Raw genomic sequence first — 23,009 nt, 5'->3', positions numbered from 1 at the left:
TCTGAGGTACAGCCCTACACTTGATTAAGTTCTACTTAAATGATGGATCAATTTATTAAATATTGTTAACTTACCCTCAGGTTGTGCAACCACAGACTTTGCTATGTTAAGTAAAAGGATGCTCGGGCTATAAAATGATATCCTTAAAGATAGGCTCCTTTAGCGAGGATGAACAAAAGCTTTGCATTCTTCTTCCCAAGACAGTGAGTTAAACAGTTCTGGAGAAAAAAAAAAAAAAAACAGGGCAACAAATCAGTCCATACTGACCTTTTTAATCCTAGGCATCTCTCTGAAGGACAGATTTCATTATCCTTGTCTGCTGGTGAAACAAATGACCTTAAGTATCCTCAGAATCTCCTTCCTCAGTGAAGACTGAGAGGAGGAGATACTCCTCTTTCCGTGGCTCTAGCAGGATGGTTTGAGATCTGGCTGTAGCAGGATGGTTTGAGCTCTGGTGAAGTGCATAGCAACAAGTGAACAGCAGGGATGCACTGGATGTCAGGCAGTAGTGTCCCACTGGTCAAGGAAAAGAGTGCTGAAGTAATACTGGTCACAAGAAGCATATCCTTTACCTTGTGTAACTGTTGCATCTTGCTGTCAAAAGGTGCTCTCTAAAACATTTGAGAACATATCCCACCATAGGTTCATAGGTGTTTACAAGGCTAACGACCACAAGGGCCTTTTTAAGCCTAGCCATACATCTCAAATCTCTGTCATGTTCAGGTACCCTTGATTAAGTGTAAGCAGGTGCTTGGGAAATGAAACATTTACAAGCAGGGACCTGGAAGATGAACCATTTACAGGTTACCTGTGTCAATTAGAGACATAGGTGCCAATCCAGGGATGAAGTTCCTATTCCCCATCCAATTTTCCAAGTTAGGCTTGAATTGGATTAGGGAGGAACTCTGCTTCACATTTATAAGGAGCCTATTCCAGAGATGGGGTAGTCTCTGGGATACATACCTGTCTCTCCAGCAGATCCTATTAATATCACAGGCAAGGTTAAAATATTTAGAACAGGTAATTCTGTTGCTGTTTGTTTTGTGGATATATGTTTTTTCTTTTTTTAAATAACCACTGATAATGTTATTATCCCAAGTTAATTGGCTTACTTTTACCGAAAGGCCTAGCTCATTGCATGCAGTCTTGATTTATAAGATCCTAATAATTGGATACTGACCCCGCTGAGCATACTTCTCACCAAGAATGCTACCTGCAAACTAAGAAGAACATAAAGAGGAGGCTCTCAACCAAGGTGATCGGTGAAATAGCCTTCACTAATACTGGACCACACATATGGAATAACTTTCTAAGGGAAAGGAAAACCAATCAAAGTCTAAAGTAATTTCAACATGCTCTAAGTGAATACGTATACTGCAGAGAGTATGAGCACATACACTGTCTACTTTCTCCATGGCCCACCTGGTACTAGAGGATTCTGGAAAGTCTCCTCATTTCTAGCTAGTGAAATTTCCTTTGTGCATGTGAGACACCACAGGACAAGCTCCCTAAACTAGAATTCAGTCACTGCGCACATGGTGGGGAATACAAGGGGAACACTCTAATGTGCATGTCCAACCACTCATATGCTCCAGTGCAGGAAAGTTGACAGTGATACGCCATGAAGCACTCACCATATGGTAGCCAGGGGTATACCTGTCCTGCTGTGTTTGATTTCAACAGATGAGTGTGAGGTTGATAATCTGCTACCCAAGAACAACTCAAGAGGCGTAAGAGACCTTATGGATTAGCTTAATGAGTAGAGACTTTGATCAGTGCTTGCCCTAGCTGCTGTGATTGAGGTCTTGCAGAGATGGAGGTTCATGTGTTCTCTTATGTGGATGTTTCTCTCCTGGTGGCCCCCATCATACTGTTCATTCCAGGCCTTTGGGGTCACCATAAACTAGCAATAATCTTCTCTTGTTCCATCTTAAAGGCTAACAAATTTTCTAGGTAGAGTTGTGTACTATTCATTATGTCTGTTGCTGTTGTCTCCAAGGAGGGCCCATCCTTGAATCCTTCTGTATTTCTGTTTTGTAACGTATGGTAGTCAAAATGTTTTCAGGTTCATTCCTATGACTGAAGATGAGAATGCTGCAATGGACAGTTTTGTCTCAGTGGCTTGAAAACATAATGCTCTTATGACGATGTTAGTGGTGTATGACACCTCACCAGGGTGTAGAGTGTTGGACAGCTTTCACCTGTCTCACCATGTGATTTTGCTTCCTGCATACAAACCTGTTGCAGTAAAAATACTTTTCTCTACTTTTAGTAACATATTAAAAGTAGAAAAACAACTGCACATGTATGTGTATACAGAGTTCTCATTTTGACTACAGGGAGTTGCTACATATATTTGTCTTGCAGAAATGCAAAGCAGTAAGGGAAAAATTAAAAGTCATTAAGAATGTTATGACATTATCTTTTTCTCCTAGAGTGCTCTTATGCCTGCAAAATTAATCTTTAAGACAGAAGATGGAGGGAAATATCCAGTGATATTTAAACATGGTGATGATTTACGACAAGACCAACTTATTCTACAGATAATTTCTCTTATGGACAAGGTACAACTATATTCAAACTAGCTTTATTTTAATATATTGAATTGTTTAAATCAGTAGAGTAATTATCTTTTTTTTTTAATCTTGTAATGATAGCTTTTACGGAAAGAGAATTTGGATCTGAAGTTGACCCCTTACAAAGTTTTAGCTACTAGTACAAAGCATGGTAAGTTGTGTACAAACATTTTAATTTTGTTCAGAAAATTAAAGGTTTTAAAGAAACTGGGTTGAAATTTTGTTTTTGTTACTGATATTTAGATCAACACACGGCATTTTTCACTGATAATTTCCTTGAAGAAATGCACACGGAACTTCTTGGTAGACAATATAAATTTTTTAACCCTGTCTTTCCATCTCATGTTGGTTACCTTTACAGTATTTCATAAGAAAGTTCCACTTTTTAAATAGAGAATCATTCTTCCTCCTTTTGAAGACAAAAGTCTTTTCAGGATGAAAAAAATTAATCAAAATAAAGTAAAGGCTGTAGCTGTAAACTATGTAGTCACACTTGAATTGGTTCAGCAATACCCACAATTATGGGGACACAGCGTTTTAGGAGTATGGATTAAATTAAAAATTATTCTGTTTTGGCAGCTAAGAATTTGTGGAGAGAGGTAATACAAAAAATAAGAAACAAGACACTTTGGCTATGGATAGAAAGATGAAAGGAGGGAAATGTTTTTTGTCCCTTTAGTTCTGAATACATGTCAGGCTTTAACCAGAGGAGAAGTTGTGGGTAGTAGTTAATACAGATTTTATCTTTGAGGGGAAAAGGGCAGTGTTCAAGTGGGACTCGATCCTTCTTAGAGAACAGTGTGGCTTAGGATTACCTGATTTGACGGGATACTGTAGAGCTACACAGTTAAAGCTCATTTACATAACACAAGTAGAATGCTATAATTCAAAGTGGAAAGAGATGATGATGAAGGAAGGAACATCAATAGATAAGAAGAGAGTGTGATTTTGGATGTAGATTCTTAAGGAGAATAACATTAGCCATACAGAATATTATATTTTTAAGTAGCAGAAAGTATTCTAAGAACTAAGCCAACACAAGAATGAAGAAAGGAGATTTTGCCGATAGGGATGACTGCAATTAGAGGACAGAGGATAAGCAAGAGGGGGCTGATATTTACTGGGGAAAACTGGCAAAGGAATGAAGGTATTGGTAGCAAATAACTAGAGAGGGAAATGTAATGGAATGGGAAGAGGCCAAGAAGACATTTGGACTGCAGGCTAGAGACTGCCTTCCCTATCAGGGACTGTTATAAGAAGGTAGGCAAAGAGAAAGGGCTAGGGAAATCCTAAGTGAAAGACCTGCTCTGGAAGAGTTTTTATTTGAATTTAGAGCAGAAGCTGCTGTTTAAAAAGGGATAATTAATAAGGCATACAGATAGTATATGATAACTATAGTAATCAATTAGAAGAGGTTAGAAAAGATTGGGAAGAGAGATTGGATAAGCAGTTCACAAGGAAGCAATGGGAGGACATATGTCTGGCTCCCAAATTTTTATTTACTTTATTTCTTCCTCCTCCAACATTGTAGCCTCCACATGGTACTCTATTATAGTTTTTCCTCTAGCCCCTGTAGTAATTTGGTCACCAGACATCTTTTAAATGTTATATCTTCCCTATAGACTCCCTTCTCAACTTAAATACATTTTGTTTCACTTTTTCCATCATTCTATTTAACCATAGCCCTTTTACTATATAAATTTGTTTAGGCTCCGAACTGCCCATACCAAGGCAGTCTCACTAATATCTACAATAACAAGTCTTATAGCTTAATGGACAAATGAATTTACTACTAAGAAGTCAATAGTTCAGAGCAGTTGATTGTTTTTACTTACACATATGTGGAATTCGGCTCTTCCCACTCTGTTCACCCTTCGCTACAGTCAGGCCCAGTCTGCTACACTACCCTACCCCCATTCCCACCCACCCTCAAGCTCCTGACCTTTATATCTAACTAGCCAGTCCCCTAAGCCTCTCTCTGTCTCTCTTACACCAACCTCATTTTTATATAGCCACTCCTCACTCTCTTCAGTCCACATCACCATCTACCTTCACTCCACATCACCCCACTCACACAGTACCGAAATAGTACAACCTGTTCAGGCTACTACCCCCTACATCTTCCCCCCACTCTAACCACAACCTACATAAAGTATAACCACACCTAAATCCCTACTCACTCCTGTAAAGATACCTACTAAAACTTCACAACAATACAGCAACGCTTTGAGCAAAATGTGACCCCCTAACCTTTATACTAATAATAAGCCTCGCCATCACCTCACACTTAATGTCCTACCACTACACTAGCAAGTCAATGTTTCAGACTACATCCTCTACCTGCCCTACCCATTCACAAGACAAGCCACCCTTTTCACTAATATCTCCTTCTATCTACAACGTCTCAGATCGTGACCTTGCCACATTCAAAGTAACCCCACACCAACTAAACAACCACATGTCCTTGACGCATAACACACTTGTAATCAAATGCCTAGCAACTGTTATCCAAATAGCATCCAGAATCATACTTAATGAAGACGTGCACCCAAACCCTGGCCCTACAAGCAGTAACAACCCCCTCCCCCACAGCTACCAGACAAATAACATTTTAACTTCCCCCAAGAAATCAACAGATCTGCTTATACTCAGCATAAACATAGGGAGCCTACTGAACAAAATCCCAGAGTTACACACTACCCTGGCCCACTACTCCCCCAACATAGTCCTTCTCACAGAGACCTGGCTAAAACCATTAAACAATAAAAATGACTTTGTTCCACCTAGTTACAATGTTCTTAGACAGGACAGAATATCCAAAAGAGGCAGAGGCATTGCTCTCCTCTTCAAAAACAACCTGACTATTAAATTGTTAGCCAATGAACAACCCAAGTTCAGTAATACAGAAACTATGTTCACTAAGCTGAAACTCAACTATAAAAAATGCTTACATATAATTGGTACCCATATACCCCCCGGCAATAACATTAACACAGTAGAATCCATTCTAGACTGGACATTCCAAAAGTTTCCCCAAGAAATAATCGTACAAGGTGACGTTAATATCATCTGGTCCTCCTGTAACTTGCTCCATCCCACTAACCACATTACTTTACATGGTTTCACTCAACTAATCAAAACCGCAACACAGGTAGATAAAACATCAAAAAGGAGTCCATCCTAGACTGGATCCTTACTAACAGACCATCCTAATCCTACCTCTCAGGCTCCTTCCCAGACACTTTCAGCAACCACCTTCACACCATTGTAATTGGAAACCAAGTGAATCCATTAAAATCATTTGCCTTCCAACAAATCCAGTATACAAAGAATTTCAAAACCCATTACTTCATATCTGCACTTAATCAATGCAACTGGAGACCACTGTCATTTCTTCCCCTGAAAAGTGCCATAGACTACTTCAATAACACTTTCCTAAACATTCTAAATCATCTTGCTCCTATCAGAACTAAATCCAACTATGCCCCCTGGCTGACCAGAGATACTCGTCTACTACTAAAATAAAGAGATAAAGCATGGGGCTTGTGGCGTCAAAATAAAACTCAAACTAATAGACGGGCATACCAGGAATTAATGAACAAAGCCAAAAAACAAATTAGGACAGACAAAAGGAACCGCTGTATAGGCATTCAAACCAAATGCCAAAATAACCCACAAAAATTCTGGGCTCCCATTAATAAAATCCTACAACTAGGAAAGACCAGTACTCTACCCCATAACATTGACACCAGCACCAAAAATATTGTCACCCAATTCAAAGAACACTTCACCAAATCCATTCCAACCTTCACCAGTAATAGTTCTCCCACTTCAGATCCAAACCTATCTTCTGTACCAGCAGACCAAAATCTCTTCTCCTTATAGCCTGTCTCAACTAGCACAGTATATAAATACCTAAATAGGCTTAAACTCATAACCCTGGCTGCCGACATATTATCTGCAGAATATCTAAAGATCACAGCCAAAGCTATCTCTTACCCAGTCGGCATGCTTATTAACCAGTCTGTATCAGAATAACACATTACCTCTCTGTGGAAAATTTTGCATAAAATACCACTCCACAAAGGCGGCAACTCTGTGGAACTGTCTAATTATCGTCCAATTGCCATTCTATCCCCCTTGTCTAAAAATCCTCGAAGAATATATACATTCCCAAGTAATGCAGTATCTCCTCACTAATAAACTGCTAAGCAACACCCAGCAAGGATTCCGCCCCCATCATAGTACTACCACAGCCCTTATTAGCTTTACCAACACAGTAAACCAGCATCGAAACAATGGCAACCTACTTTCCACTGTATTCCTTGATCTCTCCAAGGCTTTCGATACTGTTTCCCATCCCAAACTCCTTTCTGCTCTCTCCGATCTTAATCTCAGCCACTTCACACTTATGTGGTTTCAAGACTATCTGACCAACTGCCAACAAGCAGTAAAATGGCAAAACTCTATTTCTCCACTCCTGCTTGTCACTCTAGGGGTCTCCCAAGGATTCATTCTTGGATCTCATCTTTTCAATATATTCACCAACCAACTCCACAAAACTACCCAGCATGCCATTCTAGTCCAGTACGCCAATGACTCCACTCTAATCTGCTACGCCCCATCACTCCCTCAACTCCAGGAATTGACACAAAAGTTCTTTACTGCTATTGAAACCTGATTAGCCAACTCTCAACTAATACTTAACCCCTATAAAGCACAGCTAATGATATTCTATCCCACTAGAGCCTTAGAACCCATCCACCATTCGCAATATTCTCAGCTAGTAACATTCTTGTCACACCTGTCCAACACACCAAACTTCTTGGGGTTATCATAGATCACAACATGAAATTCGATATGTGCATTGTACAGACAATAAAGAAAGTCCATAAAAAACTCAGAACTCTGTGTAGATGCAAAAAGTACTTCACCAATGCCAATAAAGCCACAATCGCAAGAACCCACCTAATATCCGCACTCCTCTATGCCTCCCCCATACTCATCAACCTAAACAAAGCAGACTTTAACAAACTAAACACCTGCTACAATAAAATAATTAGGTTTGCTACTGACTTACCCTTTAGGACACATTACTGTATAGCAATCAAGCAACTCTCCTGGCTAGAATTACCCAGCCTGCTCTCATATAACCAGCTTACAATAGCCCACCAAATTCTATATTATCCATATAGAGTTCCTGCTGTTCAAGGTCTACTTAATATCTATTCTAACAAATGAGATCCACCAGTAAAGCACTGGCTGACACAGGCAAAAGCAACAATAGCTCTGGGAGCTCCTTGTTTTCCATTTCTGTTGCAAATGCATGGAATACCATCCCCGTAGATATTAGGACCACTCAAAACAAAAATAATTTCAAAAAAACTCCTTTGGTCCCATTTACATAGAGATGCCTCCCATTCCAGAAGACCCATTGAATCTCAGTGTCACCCACAGTAACCAACTGTTTACTCATGGAGCCATTGGATTTGTCCCTTAAGCAGAGAGCCAAAGGGGGTCAGTGTACTCCCAGCTGCTTCTTGTGTCCAAGAAGGACAGATGTTGCAGGCCAATTTTAGATCTGTAAAGGCTGACTCTATTTCAGAATGCTTCAGTGTACCAAATGATTGCCCTACGATCTCTTCCTTTACTTACTTTCCTCATGATGTTGCTTCTGAAGGACATCTGTTTTTACAAACCAGTTTACATGGAGCAGTACAAATCCTCATGCTGGGAATGCCTTTTAAATTTGGTATCCTTGCACAGTTTGGTCTTTGCAACTGCCAAGGTATTAACAAAATACTTGGTGCCAGTGATAACCTGTCTGAAGAGTAAGGGTGTGCATCTCTTCTCTTAGCTAGATGATTGCCACTTTCAACCCTTAATATAATGGGGTCTCCAGGAAAACCTTGTGATCACCATGGCTTGCCTCCTCAGTTCAGATTTTTCTTTCGGACTCCACAGGTGAAGGCTTACCACAGGTGCACCCATGATATTTCTGGTGGCTACATCAAAAGCAGTGAAAAACGCATGTTCTTGTCAGAAAGGAAGGTCATCTTTTTTGGAAACCTTCTTTTTATTTCTAGCCCAATAGAACCTCAGTGTCAATAATGGACTTTCTTCAAAGCCCTAGGGTGTGCCTCCTTTCATTGCTTAGTTATTGTGTCTCCAGAACCCACTGCACCTTTCTGATATGAAGTCCTCTTGGGGACAGTCCACATAGTCCCTGCACAAGATCCTACCAGTTTATACACGCCTACAGGAGTTTATTTGTTGGTCAGGGCAGATACACAAGAATGGTGTCCTGTTATTTGTTTCTCCTGAACTAAACCAGTCATAGATGACTGATGCCTTGTACTTCATGTGGCCGCCACACCAGTAACCTAATTGTCCAGGGCAAATGGTCTTCTTCACAAAGGAAAGTGTGCGTCAACGTGAAGAAAATGCTAGTAGTGGGCTTAGCCATTTGGACTTGCAGCATGCTGTGGAGGCTGCAGTTGCTCCTTTCTATGGAGAAAGCCACAGTAATGTGGTACAGGGCAGGGCCAGTTCATGTTGCCTATGCAGACTGGCAATGCGGGCATGGGAATAAGTTCCCCAAGTTGGCATGGAGATCAGAGTGGTATATGTCTCAGTGGACAGTTGTGTTCTGGGCAACCTGATCAAGCCTTCTCAGGAAACCACGAGAGGAAGTTAAATTGAGAGCTGTTCGGGTATGTGATGAACAGATGCAGGGGTTCTGGAGATAGATGTGTTTGGCACCCTGTCAGATTTTCAACTTCCTGTCTGCTTCAGCCAAATGCTGTGCAACATTATCTGGAAGGTGGATGTGTTCTGTTTCTAATGGCACAATTTGTTTCTGTATGTGTTTCCTTCTCTTTTAATTCCAAAAGTACTGCAGAAAATTATCCTAATTATGCTATATTGGCTCACGCAACTGTGGAGGTTTGTCAGTGTCACTGCTGCAGCAACCTAATCTATTTGGATTATTTTCTAACCAAGATGTAACAGCTGACCAGTCTTCAAAAATCTGTGGCTGCCCTCCACAGATGTGGCCATGCTGGTGCTGTGACACACACTTCAAAGGGAGAAAAGAGCAGTCTTGCTGCTAGTTAATTCAGTACTTTCTTGCCACCCTTGAGAGAACATTTCTGGGCTTCAGAGAATCGACAGTCAGCTCTGATCCTCCATTTCCGACAGATAAGTCCCCTCTAAGGATATCTTTCACACTTATTTTTTTTTTGTCTATTTTTGACAGAAATTTAAGAACACTGAAAACTTTCTGTTTATTATTTATCAGAAACATCTTATTAGATGCAATAGTTTTAGTGCAGGGGCTAATTATCTGTGTTTGAGGCACTTTTTTAAAAAAAAAATGCATTCCTTTTGTACTATTTGGGTGACTCAAAAGAATATATATTTTTTATGGGAAACAAGTGTTGTAGTGCTTGTGTACACCTTGCAACAACTAACCTTTCATTTTGCTTGCTTCAGTTACATTTTCTATGGAAAAAGGATTCATAATTTGTCAGGTTCTAAAATGTACTGACTTGTGCATTTACTTTATGATGTTTGTGGGTCTGCTTTTTTCGGAAGTTTGTGTATGTGCTGCAGTGGACAGTAGAGGGACATCTTACTTTCCCACATTCTCCTTCCAGCAGTACTTACCAGCAAGCAGGCCTTTCCCTCAGCAACACTATGGATTCCCTTATCAGTCCTACAGTTCCTTCTCCTGCTGTATCTAGAAAACAGATTGTCCTTGCATGCACTGCAGGCTCAATCTGTGCCTCAGCCACTGGTCAGTGACTCTGTAGTGGCTTCAGTTGTTTCTCAGACCACTAATTGGTTTCCCTGAAACCCATGATGTAGTCCCTTCTGCGTCTTGGACCAGGGGTCAGCCACATCCTCTGTGTCTATTCCAGTTTCCATCCCGGCATGGGAGAAGCATCTTATTTGGTCATGAGGTTTTCTTTGAGATGTCACTCCTGGTGTAGCAGAGGTAAGAGACCTATTTCTCGAGTTAAAGTACCATCCTTCAAACGGCGTCCTTGTAATGATGTCCCTATAAAAAAGAAATAGACATAATTTTTCTGATAGCAGTGTTTCTGTTAGTTAAGATAAATCACTTACTTTAGTTAGGGATATATTGCAGGCCTTGAATCATGTGGAACAACAGGGAGTTTGGGATGTAAAAGTACAGTTACTAAGGATATATCAGAGGAGTTTGATGTAGATAGATACAGGGCTTCATATGTGTGTTCTTTGCAAGCCCCTGAGTCTGAATCTTTGGTGAGTGATTCCTCAGTTTCACCTAGAGAAGAGTTTTCTTTTTCTGAAACTGTCCAGAATGAATTAATTTCAGTAGGAACAAGTGAATGTTTTCTCATCTTTAGGGAGATATGATATATTACACGTTGACATGCCACGCCGATGTTCTTCATGTTTCACTGTTGCAGTCATCACCTGTGGGTTATCCCTGCTGTGGTAGCCCTCAGCCGGCCCGAATACCAATGTTTTTCTGCATCTGCTGCTGTTGCTTGTTGACTGACGTCAGGTCGTCAATGCTATAAAGCAAGGCAGCCGACACCATTACATCAGTCTTTCTTGCCGTGAAGCCTGTAGCAGAAGCAGTTCGCAAGTGTGCCGGTCGGTCGCTACCAGAGTTCGAATTACAGCTGAAAACGTCTAAAGCTAAGTACCCTGTTGGGGATCCTTTTTTCTTGCACTAACCATTGTCCGAAAAAGTTAACAATTGTCTTGCCTGTGGAAAGCAGATCCGACACCGAGACTTCTGCATCACTTGTTTAGGCCCAGACCATGACATCCTCCATTGCTGGTTCTGCTCCAACTTTAATGTGAGAACCATTCGTCATAGAGCTCTTATTGTAGACCGGTATTTTCATCTTCTGTCTTCGCATTCCGAAATGGCATCTGTCAGCCAACAATCCGCAGATATTCCGAAAAAATGTAGAGATATAGATAGCGACAAGACCACACAAGGCTAAGCCTTCCGACAACACTACCGCTAAGCAGTTCCTCAGTTCTCTGGAATTCAGTGAGGTGCTTTCGCAGCCCATGATGCCCAATACCATATCTACGCAGGCCTCTACATAGATCCTTTCGGAGTCCAGTATGCCGCAGAAATTTTCTTCGTCTTCCAAACTTTTGGTTGTCTCTGCCTCAGTTGGGTCTGGAGCCGCGACACAGGCACCAGCTTCTGAGGAGGCCTTTCGCACTACCGATTCTAGACAAAAAACTATGTCTTATCATCCGACTACAGTGTCTGTCAGACCGATGGATACTCTGAGGCCTAGAAGCCAGGCCACTCATAGAAAATCTACCTCTAGCCACCATCTTACTCCTGCTCCACCACTCCAAGCCCAAATGCTTAAGATGGCAGAGGATCTTATCTCCCTTATCAGGGGTAGTCAGCCCACAACTTCTAAAAGGAAAAGACACCCTTCTCCTGAAATAATGACAGAGCAGAATTTTGAGGAATCTGATTATTCAGATTATGAAGGGGAACAGCAACCTCTAACTCCTTGTGAGGATTCAGATGCAGAGGAATCCATTCCTTCTGCCTCCTCACCAGAAGACCTTTCCTTTGGGGAAACCCTTCACACCCTCAGGGAACATTTCCACTGGGAATCTCAGGACTTCCCTCAGTCTAAGAAAAGACTGAGAGTTTCTAGACCTGCCCAGGCACAGACCCCTGGCCATTCCCCCTATCTTAGAAGTGGTGGATGATGTTTTCCATGAATCCAGCTTAGCCCCTGACACCCTCCCACCTGCTCCCAGTAAACCTGACAGGTATTACAGAGTACCCAATTGTCACAAATACCTGTACAGAAATCCTGCTGCAGATCCAGAGGTCATTACACAGGGACCTAAATGAGCTAAGGCTAGTTCTGCAAAGAATCATATTCCTTCTGACAAGGATTCCAGAGCTCTGGACAGATGGGGTAAAAAAGTATACACCTCTGCAACCTTAGCTATCAGAGCTCTCAACTGTCAGTTCCATATGTTAAAATATCAACAACACACTTTGGAACTATTAAAGAAAAAGATTTCTACCTTTCCTGACTGTGGCAATTCAAACGTGTTAGCAGATTTACTGCACTCTACTTGTCAAGTGGCCAAACACTCATTGCACTGTGAATATAACGCCCTAGAAGCCTCAAGCAGGGCAGCAATGTCAGGATCTTTCATTAGGAGACATGCATGGTTGAAGTAACAACCTCTCCCTAATCATGTCAAGTCTAAATTAATTGAAGCACCCTTGGATAAGGACCACTTGTTTGGAGTAAAAGCAGAAGAGGTGCTTAAAAAGATGGAAAACAAAGCAAAATCTATGCATATAGTAAAAGATTTCTTTCAGATTCAACCTCCTAGGTTCAGCAGGAATTTTCCCTCTAAGCACTGGTCCTTTCCTGCACCTAGCCGACAGGGGCAAGGTAATGCATGCAGGGACAGACCACCCAGCCCCCTATCCCAGAGACAGCAGAAAACCAAACAGTGGACCACTTCCGCTCCAAAGGCAGAGAGTTCTAAGCCATCCTTCTATGGCAAAAACTCTCAATGACATGACTCACTCTCCTCCAAAGGACCAATGGGTCTTAAAGATAATTTTTCAGGGATACAAATTCTCTTTCAACGAACTCCCAATCCCAAGAGGGTACCCAGACTTACCTCCAAGTGGGCAAAGGCACTGAAACAAATCCAAACTCTGATATCCCAGGGGGCAGTAGAACATGTGCCCGTAGATCAAACAGGCAAAGACTTTAATTCCAGACTATTCCTTGTTCCCAGAAAAGGGGGCACCTGGTGCCCCATCCTGGATTTATCCATTCTGAACATCTCCCCGGTGGTCCCCAAATTCAAAATGCTAACTTTGCAGCAGCTGCTGCCTATGCTGATAAAAAATGAATGGTTAGTGATTCTAGACCTAAAAGATGCCTACCTCCACATCCCCATAAGGGAATCCTGCAGGAAATTCCTGCGCTTCAGAGCAGGCTCACAACACTTTCAGTTCTTTGTGCTACCCTTTGGCTATCTACTGCTCCCAGGGTATTCACCAAATGCTTAGCCCCGGCCATAGCATTTTGCAGACAGAGAAATATACAGATTTACCCTTATCTGGATGACTGCCACATTCAGGCAGAGTGTAAAGAAAAGCTGCTCCAGAACCTGCTCTTTGTCAGAACCCACTAACTTTCTTAGGGTTCACCATCAACGAGAAGAAATCAAAGCAAGCACCCTCCAGGAGGATCATTTTCTTGGGAGCACTGCTGGACACACCATCCCAAATGGCCTTCCTGTCCCCAGAAAAGCAGAGCTTCCTGCCTCTCTACTTTACCCAGCTGGCTTCCAGAAGTCACCTCACAGCAAGGAAGTTCCTGCAAGCCTTGGAGTACATAGCATCTTGCATCCTTCTAATTCCTCTGGCCAGGCTTCACATTAGAAAACTTCAAGTGGTATCTAGAGAACCTTTGATGTCAGCACTCTCAGCCTCTAAAGACCTCTCTCCCTCTGATCCCCTGTATAAGGGCCAGGTTTTTCTGGTGGACAGGGGTCTGTGCCAAGAACAAGGGTCTTCCCTTCATCCTCTGCCCTACCAGGCAGACCATCACCACCGACACCTCAGACATTGCTTGGGGCACTCGCCTAGCAGACAGGTGCACCATAGGTCTTTGGGATGCCCAGCACCTTCCCTTACACATCAACCAGAAGGAAATGATGGCAGTACAAAAGGCACTGACATCCTTTAAACCCCATCTCAGGCCAAGGGTTCTCCTTATCAAAACAGACAACACCACAGTAATGTGGTACATCAACAAACAGGGAGGGACCCAATCTTACCCTCTTTGCAGACTATCCACAAACCTCTGGCCAACAGCCTCCTCCATTGGATTACACCTAATAGCCCAATACCTACCAGGGATCAACAGCACCCTGGCAGCCCACTTAAGCAGAAACTTACTGGACCCCGATGAATGGCAGCTCCACAAAAAAATCTGTCTGATTTTGAAAGTCTTTATTCATTCCTTACTGTCAGGACTTCGGTTCCGTCCTCAGAGCAACACGGCTGTTACCAAGCTTGCACCAGCCAAAAACTCTCAGCTAAGACCTACCCATAATGCCCCTCTCATAGTGTCTTCAGATCTCGTTTGCCACGTTCCTCGTCAGACGTGCCAAGCCTTCTCTCTCAAGCTAAGTGTAGTGGTTTTTTTTTTTTTTTTTTTGATTATGTATATCAGTACCCTTTTTTTCCGCTGGTGCCATCTACGGCCACGGCTCCCCCTGCAGTTACCGGTCCTGTCGGAGCTCCTCACCTGCACAGGGGCTCCTCAGGGCTGGGTGTGACCCTGGTTCCGAGGTTGTCCTTCTCAGTTCTGGGCTCCCATCCTTCCTCGGGCGGACATGCTTTCCAGGTGATGGAGAGGGTTCTTGCCTCAACAGTCTCGCAGTTGGTACCATTGGCATTGACACCAGAACCCCCCTCTAGCATGCAGCAGTCCCAACCCCCTACTCTGGGATCCCAAGCACGGGAGCCCCAAGACCTTCCCCTTGAAGGGAACCCTTTCTCCGGAGTCCTCCTCAGAAGATCCCACTGGGCAGCCACCCGGGAAGAAACAGTGCAAGAGGAAACACCGTGATTCCCCTGCAGAATCCATCACTGAGAACACCGATTGCAATTTGGGAGAAGGATCCCCACGGTCTCCCCCGGAAGATGTCTCATTTAGAGACATTCTCGAGATCTTCAAGCAGAGGGGAGATTGGAAGTCCTCTAACCCTTCTTCGGAGGAATCGGTGTTCTTGCAGGCCTTCCATACTCTGCCATCTACTTTCTGGGTGACCCCACCTGCGGATGAACTTGTCAAGCTGATTGTGCAGCATGCCTGGAAGGCCCTGGACAACATAGAACCTGTCCCTCGGAGGCCAGACAAAATTTTATCCACCCCTGAAGACCAACCCAATTGGTCCAAGCAGCTAGTAGTTGATTCCATGGTCGTGGCAGCGGCCACCAAGAGGGAACTGGCAGAAGATAGTTCCAGTGTTCATCCACTGAACAGGGAGTCTCTGGCTATGGACAGACTGGGGAAGCGGGACTACACTTCAGTGACCTTTGCCATTCATTTGCTGAACTATCTAGCACACTTTACATGCCTCCAAGGAGACCTAATGTCAGAAATGTCTGCCTCTTTGGCGGGGGTACTGCATGACGAGGTGTGTGACACTGTTGCCTTTCAGCTGGCTACCCTGGAATCTATCTCAAACTCTCGATGCGCTTGATCTCTCACACCACTGAGGGGGCAGCTCGAGCAGCCGCATTAGGCATCGTCATGAGACTGCATGCTTGGATGTGTTTGTGTGACTTCGTGGACCCCTTTAAATCTTCCTTTGTCAATGCGCATGTTGACGAATCTTCTTTTTGGTCCCAAAGTAAGAGACACACTATCACGTAGTGAGAAGGACAGAAAGACCTTGTCTGCTGTGGGCATACACCCCCCCCCCCCCCACAGGTCCTATTCCAGGAACCAGAGGGGAGGAAAATTGTAGTTCAAGAAGTCCCAAGGATCTTTTCGTGACACTGGTGGTGAGCAATCCTCCCGGGGCAGAGGGGGCAACTCTTCCGGAAGATGTCCCTTTCAGAGCAGAGGGAGTCAGCGCAACCAGGGTGCTAAAGATTCCTTCTCCAGCCGACCCTACTAGCATTCCTGAACAGCGGCCCAATTGCTTTCCTCTGGAAGCAGTCAGGGGTCAATTTTCCCTGCACCTACAGGCCTGGCAACTCATAACAACGGATGCATGGATGCAGAGAATAATATCCAGAGACTATCATGTCCCATTTGATCTTACTCCCAGACCCATCAAACGAATCCCCGATGTTCCACCCAGTCAGAGGGGGGCAGCAGCCTTAGAAATCAAAAAGCTGCTAAGAAAAGTAACAGAGTACCCACAAACTACAACACAGGAGGTAATCCCCTGAAATCTGAAGAAGAAATAAGGGATCTAGGGACCCAAGTAGATAGCCAGCTTTCCTTTGATAACCATGTTGCCAAAGTGGTTAGAAAATCCTTCTATGTGACCCATCTGATCATGAAAGGGTTTGCATCAAGATCTAAGGATGTAATGGTGCCCCTCTTCTCTTCCCTCATCAGACCCATTATTGAGTACAATGCACCAATTGGAATGTACCTGGCTAGACATCTCCAGCAGCTGGAGAGACCACAGAGGTACCTAACCAAGAGAATTACTGGCCTCAAACAGTTGCCCTGTGCAGCACGATTGAAAAAGCTAAGACTGTTCTCTGTTGCATACCACTTTCTCAGAGGCGATCTCTGTCTAATGTACAGAGCCATGTCCATCCCAGAATTGTTGAACATGCTTCATCTTAGCAAAACCAAATCTACTAGAGCTACACACTCTAGGGATATATAAACCTCAACACAACAATGAATAGAACATGTTGGAGGGATATATAAACCTCAACACAACAATGAATAGAACATGTTGGAGGGATAGATTCCCTTCGCAGAGACTTCCCTTACTATGGAACAGGGTCCCGATCTACATAAGACAGAGCCCCTGACTATCACTCTTCAAGAGGAACCTTGATGAGTGGATGGGTAACAGAAAGTTCACACCGGGGATCACACCAACAGCACTACTAGATAGGGGCCAAGGGTACCAGCTGCTAGTACAAGGGTCTAGGGAACTACTAAAGGGGCAGTGAATACCTCACAATGTGGCTGGGCTAATATATGCCTTGGGGCAGATAGCTCTGTACCAACTTATGAACCTATAAAAAAAGAGTCATCCAGCCAGTCCCTCCAGACCAGAGGGGATCCAGGATTTACTCGAGATTCTTTTTAGTGCCAAAAAAGACAGGGGACTGGAGACCAATCCTGGATCTCAGCTTACTAAGCAAATTCATAAAACCTCAAAAATTCCGGATGGTCACGGTACAGTCCATCCTCCCCTTTCTGGGGAAGGACAACTGGATGTGCTGTATAGACCAGCAGGACGCGTATTACCACATAAAGATGGCCAAACGCTCCCCGGATATTTCACCGCTTCTGGCTGCGAGACAATCACTGTCAGTTCAGGGTACTGCCCTTTGGTCTCTCAACAGCCCCCAGAGTGTTCACCAAATGTATGGCAGTTGTAGTAGCTCATCTCCGACTACAAGGATTCCAGGTGTTTCCATATTTAGGTGATTGGCTCCTTACTGCCACAACCAGGAATCTTCTCATTCACAGCCTTACACTCAAGGCCTTGCTGTTCGCTTAGGTATCACAATCAACATGGACAAATCTCAAATGTCCCCAACAAGAGCACTGGAATTCATTGGAGCGATCTTCGACACAACATCCTGTCAAGCTTCCCTTCCTCCTCACAGGCTCTCAAAAATAAGAAGCCAGATTCAAGTCCTCCTTCCACAGACATTTGTACCAGCACGCCTTGTACTACAGCTATTGGGATCTGTGGCAGCAACCATTACCTAAGTTCCACTGGCGAGGTTGCACATGAGGCTAGTACAGTGGCTCCTTTCATCACAATGGTCAGTCTTAACACACCCACTCGACCACATGATACGCCTTACAAACCTTTGCAAGACAAAAATGCTTTGGTGGATGAACCCAGAATCAAATCTTTCATGTCGACTGTTTTGCCTTCCCCAGCCCAGGGCCACAGTGACCACGGACGCTTCCCTGCTAGGGTGGGGCAGACATTTCCAGGGAAAGACAGTCCGATGCACCCGGTCCCCCATGGAGGCCAATTTGCACATAAATGTCCTGGAATTGAGGGCAGTTCTCTTAGCGTTGCATGCGTTCCACACATCCCTTCCTTCCGGGACCATTGCAGTTCAGTTGGACAACATGTCAGTCATCTGGTACATCAACAAACAAGGCGGAAACAAGTCTTACCCCCTGTGACGGGAGGCCATGAGAATTTGGCACTGGGTGATGGATTCCATCCACTTTCTTATAGCAACACACATTCCCGGGAGTACAAACCTTATTGCAGACAATCTGAGCAGGAACATTCTGATGCCTCATGAGTGGTCCCTCAGTTGTATTATAACGGATCAGATCATCCGCCACTGGGGGAGGCCTTGTTGTGACCTGTTTGCTTCCCCCCTAAACAACAAATGCAGAAGCTACTTTGCCCTGATTCCCCCCTCAGGGGGAGCCACCGAGGGATGCTCTGATGCGCGATTGGCCCCCTGGTTTGCTGTATGCCTTTCCCCCCCTTTCCCTCATCCTGAAATTCCTCCAGAAAGCTCAGAGGTTGAGAAGACATTGCCCCTTATCGCCCTGTCAGGTCTGGTTCCCCTTCATGTGGCCTCATTTGATTCACAGCCTGTGGATCCTGGATCAATCCCAAGGTCTGCTATCTCACCCTCAGGGACTGATTCATCTGCTATCTCACCCTCAGGGACTGATTCATCCCAATCTCCACAGCCTCAAGCTCACACCTTGTTTTTTCTACTTCCGAAGAAATGCCAGGCTACCTGATATTTCATCTCCTGTTCGTGAGATTCTTTTGGCATACAAACCTTCCACCAGGGAAATTTTATTCTAGTAAGTGGGCTAGGTTCTCTACATGTGCCAGAGATCATAACATAGACCCCTTCTCCATGCCTGCTCAGAAGATCCTACAATACCTGACTACCTTATTACATGCAGGAGCTTCAGCATCGACAGTTACTGTGCATTTAGCAGCTATCGCAGATTTTCACAGTGGATTTGATATTTCTTCTGTTATGTCACACCGACTGTGCAAAACCTTCCTGAAGGGAGTATTACATGTTAAACCTCCTGTCAAGCCCCCTATAGAGCCTTGGGACTTGACATTGGTGCTTCAGTCATTAACAAGTCCTCCATTCGAACCTTCTAATTCATGTGATATGAAATTTTTGTCTTGGAAGACTCTACTTCTAGTAGCCCTTACCTCAGTGAGAAGAGTATCTGAGTTGCAGGCATTGCGTGTCAAGAGACCTTACTTGATTTTTAATAGGGGAAGAGTGCCCCTACGTACTGACCCTTCCTTTTTGCTTAAGGTCATTTCTGGGTTTTCAATTAACCAGTCTATTGACTTGCTGGTTTTCTTCCCTCGTCATTCAAATAGAGGGGAATATCTGTTACATATCCTCGATGTTCATAGGCAACTTCATTTCTACTTGGACAAAACTAAATCTTTCAGGAAAATGGATCAATTGTTTGTGGCCTTTGCAGGACCCAGATTGGGTAGGCCTGTCTCCAAAATGACTTTATCTTCTTGGCTTAGAAACGCCATTACCTTCATCTACCATCAGAACAAAGTGTCTTTACCTTCCAGAATAAAGGCTCATTTGACTAGATCGATGGCTTCTTCAGTGGCTTTTCATTCCAGAGCCTCTATGGATGATATCTGCGCAGCAGCTACTTGGGCAAGACCTCATTCCTTCATCACTCATTACAAATTGGATTTGGCCTCCAGGGGATGAGCATCTTACCCAGGACTCAAGTAGCTGGGGACTCGGTCCTAACAGTAAGGAATGAATAAAGATTTACAACATCGGGTAAAGAAGTTATGTCTTACCATAACGTTCCATCTGTGTTGTAGATCTTCATTCATTCATTACTTCCTGCCCTCCTTCCCCCTGCCTGGACTCTTGGTGGACTTTAGGATTTCCTTAGTTAAGGTATTTGCTCAGAAAGAGCCTCCTACTGTCTCTTTTATTATTTCTGTACTGTAGAGGCGGGCAAACTCGATCTGAAGAAACTATGAGAGGGGCATTATGGGTAGGTCTTAGCTGAGAATTTTTGGCTGGTGCGAGCTTGGTAACAGCGGTTCCGAGGACGGAACCGAAGTCCTGACAGTAATGAATGAAGATCTACAACACAGATGGAACGTTATGGTAAGACATAAATTATTTTTTTGCAAGTCACTCAGGAGTGGGGAACTCTGACATCACAGTCTCCCAGGCAGCTTCCCTTGATCTCAGACCTCTTGACTCAGGTGGGGTGGGGGGGGGGGGGTGTGCTGCACCCAGACTTGTAGACTCTCAAACCGTCAGCATGGCTACTACTCTAAAAGCAAACAGGTCCTAGATATTATCACAGAGGCCAGAAGGCCCAGCACCAGAAAATCTTACGCAGGGAAATGGAAAAGATTCTGCTTCTGGAGCCAGTCCAGAGGGAGGCATTTCCTCACAACCTTCCATCCCTTTTATCCTGGACTATCTAGCGGAGTTACTCAATAGTGTCCTCTCCTTCTCTTGTATTAAAATCCACTCATCAGCCATTTTAGCTCTTTTCGATACAGACCAGCCCCTGTTCTCACATCCTTTGATTAAACAATTCTTCAGAGAGGCTTCTAATATCAGACCTCCCAGAAGGTCACCCACGCCAGCCTGGGACCTGAGTTATGTTTTGGAAAAACTAACCTTACCACCCTTCGAACCTGCTGCTTCAGCAGAACTGAAATACCTCTCCTGGAAGACTTTTTTCCTACTAGCTATCACCTGAGCCAGAAGGGTTTCAGATCTTCAGGCACTGATAGCCATTGAGCCCTTCATCATTTGCCATGCAGACAGGGTCTCCCTGAGAACTAACCCCTCCTTTATGCCCAAGGTGGTATCTAATGTGACTCTCAACCAGGCCATACATCTACCCACCTTCTTCCGTAACCCTCAAAACAAGAGGAAAAGAATTCTCCACTCACTAGACATGCACAGACAGTTCAGATACTACCTGGATCGTGCTAAACCCTTCAGGAAAACAGACTAACTTCTTGTCAGCTTTGCCACAGGGGCAAAGGGAAAGCCCATTTCCAAGCAAATCATTTCCAAATGGATATCACACTGTATCCATTTCTGCTACAGATTACATGGGAAACCACCCCCTAAGTCTATTCATACCCATTCCACTAGGGCAGTCTCCACTTTCACAGCATTCCTTAGAAGAGTTCCCACCAGGGACATCTTGGAAGCTGCCACCTGGACCTCTGTCCATACCTTTACAAAGCATTACCACCTGTCTCTTTAGGGCAGGGTTTGCCTCTGCATTTCTGCAGGGCATGCTTACCCATGCCTAGGTCTCTAATCCTTCCTCCCCTCTCCTCAGCTTTGGGAATCCTCCCACAGGTGATGACTACAACAGTGAAATATGAAGAACATAGTACAGTTGTGTACACTTACCAAAAATGTAGATGTTTGAGTGGATTCACTGTTGCAGTCCTGGTTTCCCTGTCTCCTTCCCCTTATATCTTCTTTCCTTAGAGAGACATAAGCTTCTTATGGTGGCTTTTAGCCTCCAGGACCACTTTACCATATTTCCTTGGGCTTCTGACTGGTTAGGGCAAGGAAAACTGATGTAATGGCATCAGCTGCCTTGCTTTATAGCACTGATGATCTGACGTCAGTCAACAAGTGACAGGAGCTGATGCAGAAAAACATTGACTCTAGTATTTGGGCCAGCCGAGGGCTACCACAGCAGGGATAATGCACAGGTGATTACTGCAACAGTTAATACACTCGAACATCTACATTTATGGTAAGTGTACACAGCTGTACTTTCTCCCATTCCTGCTGTAATACCAGCCTTTGAAGATATCTTTCTCTTAGCCTGCAGTAATCAAGATATTCAGTCCTCAGTCCCTATAAAGACAGACTTTAAGCCCATCAATCTCAGAAGTATTTTTCTCCCCCAAAGTCTACATCATCAGCTGTTTCTCTCTCTCTTTTCCAGCCACTAATAAGGTTCCGGTCATTGCTAATCCTTCGACAAGAGTGGTAAGTGTTTGACAAGTTTGTGAGGATAATTTTTTTCAGTTCTAGCCTTCAGAGCCTGAATTTCAGGCTCATATGTTGTCCTGGATGTTGTGGAGGATGTTTTCCTCAAATCCAGCTTGACTCCTGATGCCCTTCCTCCTGCTCCCAGAAAACCAGACAGGTACTGTAGAGTCCCTGACTCACACAAATATCTTTTTAAAAATCCTGCAGCTGACCCTGAGTTAATTTCTCAAGGGCCAAAAGGAATTAAAGCTACCTGTACTAAGAATCCCACCCCCTCAGACAGAGTTTCCCGAGCATTGGGCAGATGGGGGTAAAAACATATACACCTCAGCTACTCTTGCTATCAGGGCATTAAATTGTTAGTTCCATATGCTGAAATTTCAGCAACATACCTTGGAACTCCTTAAACAAAAAATGGCTTCCTTTCCTGCTTGGGCAGAATCTAAAGATTTACAAGAGTTAATGCATTCTGCAAGTCAAGTAACTAAACACACTTTGCACTGTGGTTTTGGCGTCCTAGAAGCTTCTTGCAGGGCAGCAGTCACTGAATCTGTCATTAGAAGGCATGCATGGCTTAAGGAACAGCCCCTGTCAGACCATGTCAAATCTAAATTGTTGGATGCCCCCTTACACAAAGATAACTTATT

At 43.9% G+C, this 23,009-nt stretch overlaps 1 protein-coding gene across 1 annotated transcript in view; it reads left to right on the top strand.

Moving 5' to 3' along the window:
• Positions 1-23,009, top strand: part of PIK3C3 (phosphatidylinositol 3-kinase catalytic subunit type 3) — a gene marked incomplete in the record, with an annotated part of 1,653,126 nt that overhangs the window by 1,181,293 nt on the left and 448,824 nt on the right. The window contains 2 exon segments of the mRNA XM_044074431.1: positions 2,436-2,564; positions 2,658-2,727. Coding sequence (XP_043930366.1) covers positions 2,436-2,564; positions 2,658-2,727 — 199 coding nt within the window.

This window comes from Protopterus annectens, chromosome 6.part0 (assembly GCF_019279795.1).
Source record: "Protopterus annectens isolate FY-2018-M chromosome 6.part0, PAN1.0, whole genome shotgun sequence".
Taxonomy (NCBI): domain Eukaryota; kingdom Metazoa; phylum Chordata; order Ceratodontiformes; family Protopteridae; genus Protopterus; species Protopterus annectens.
This window is presented reverse-complemented; position numbering and strand designations above follow the sequence as displayed.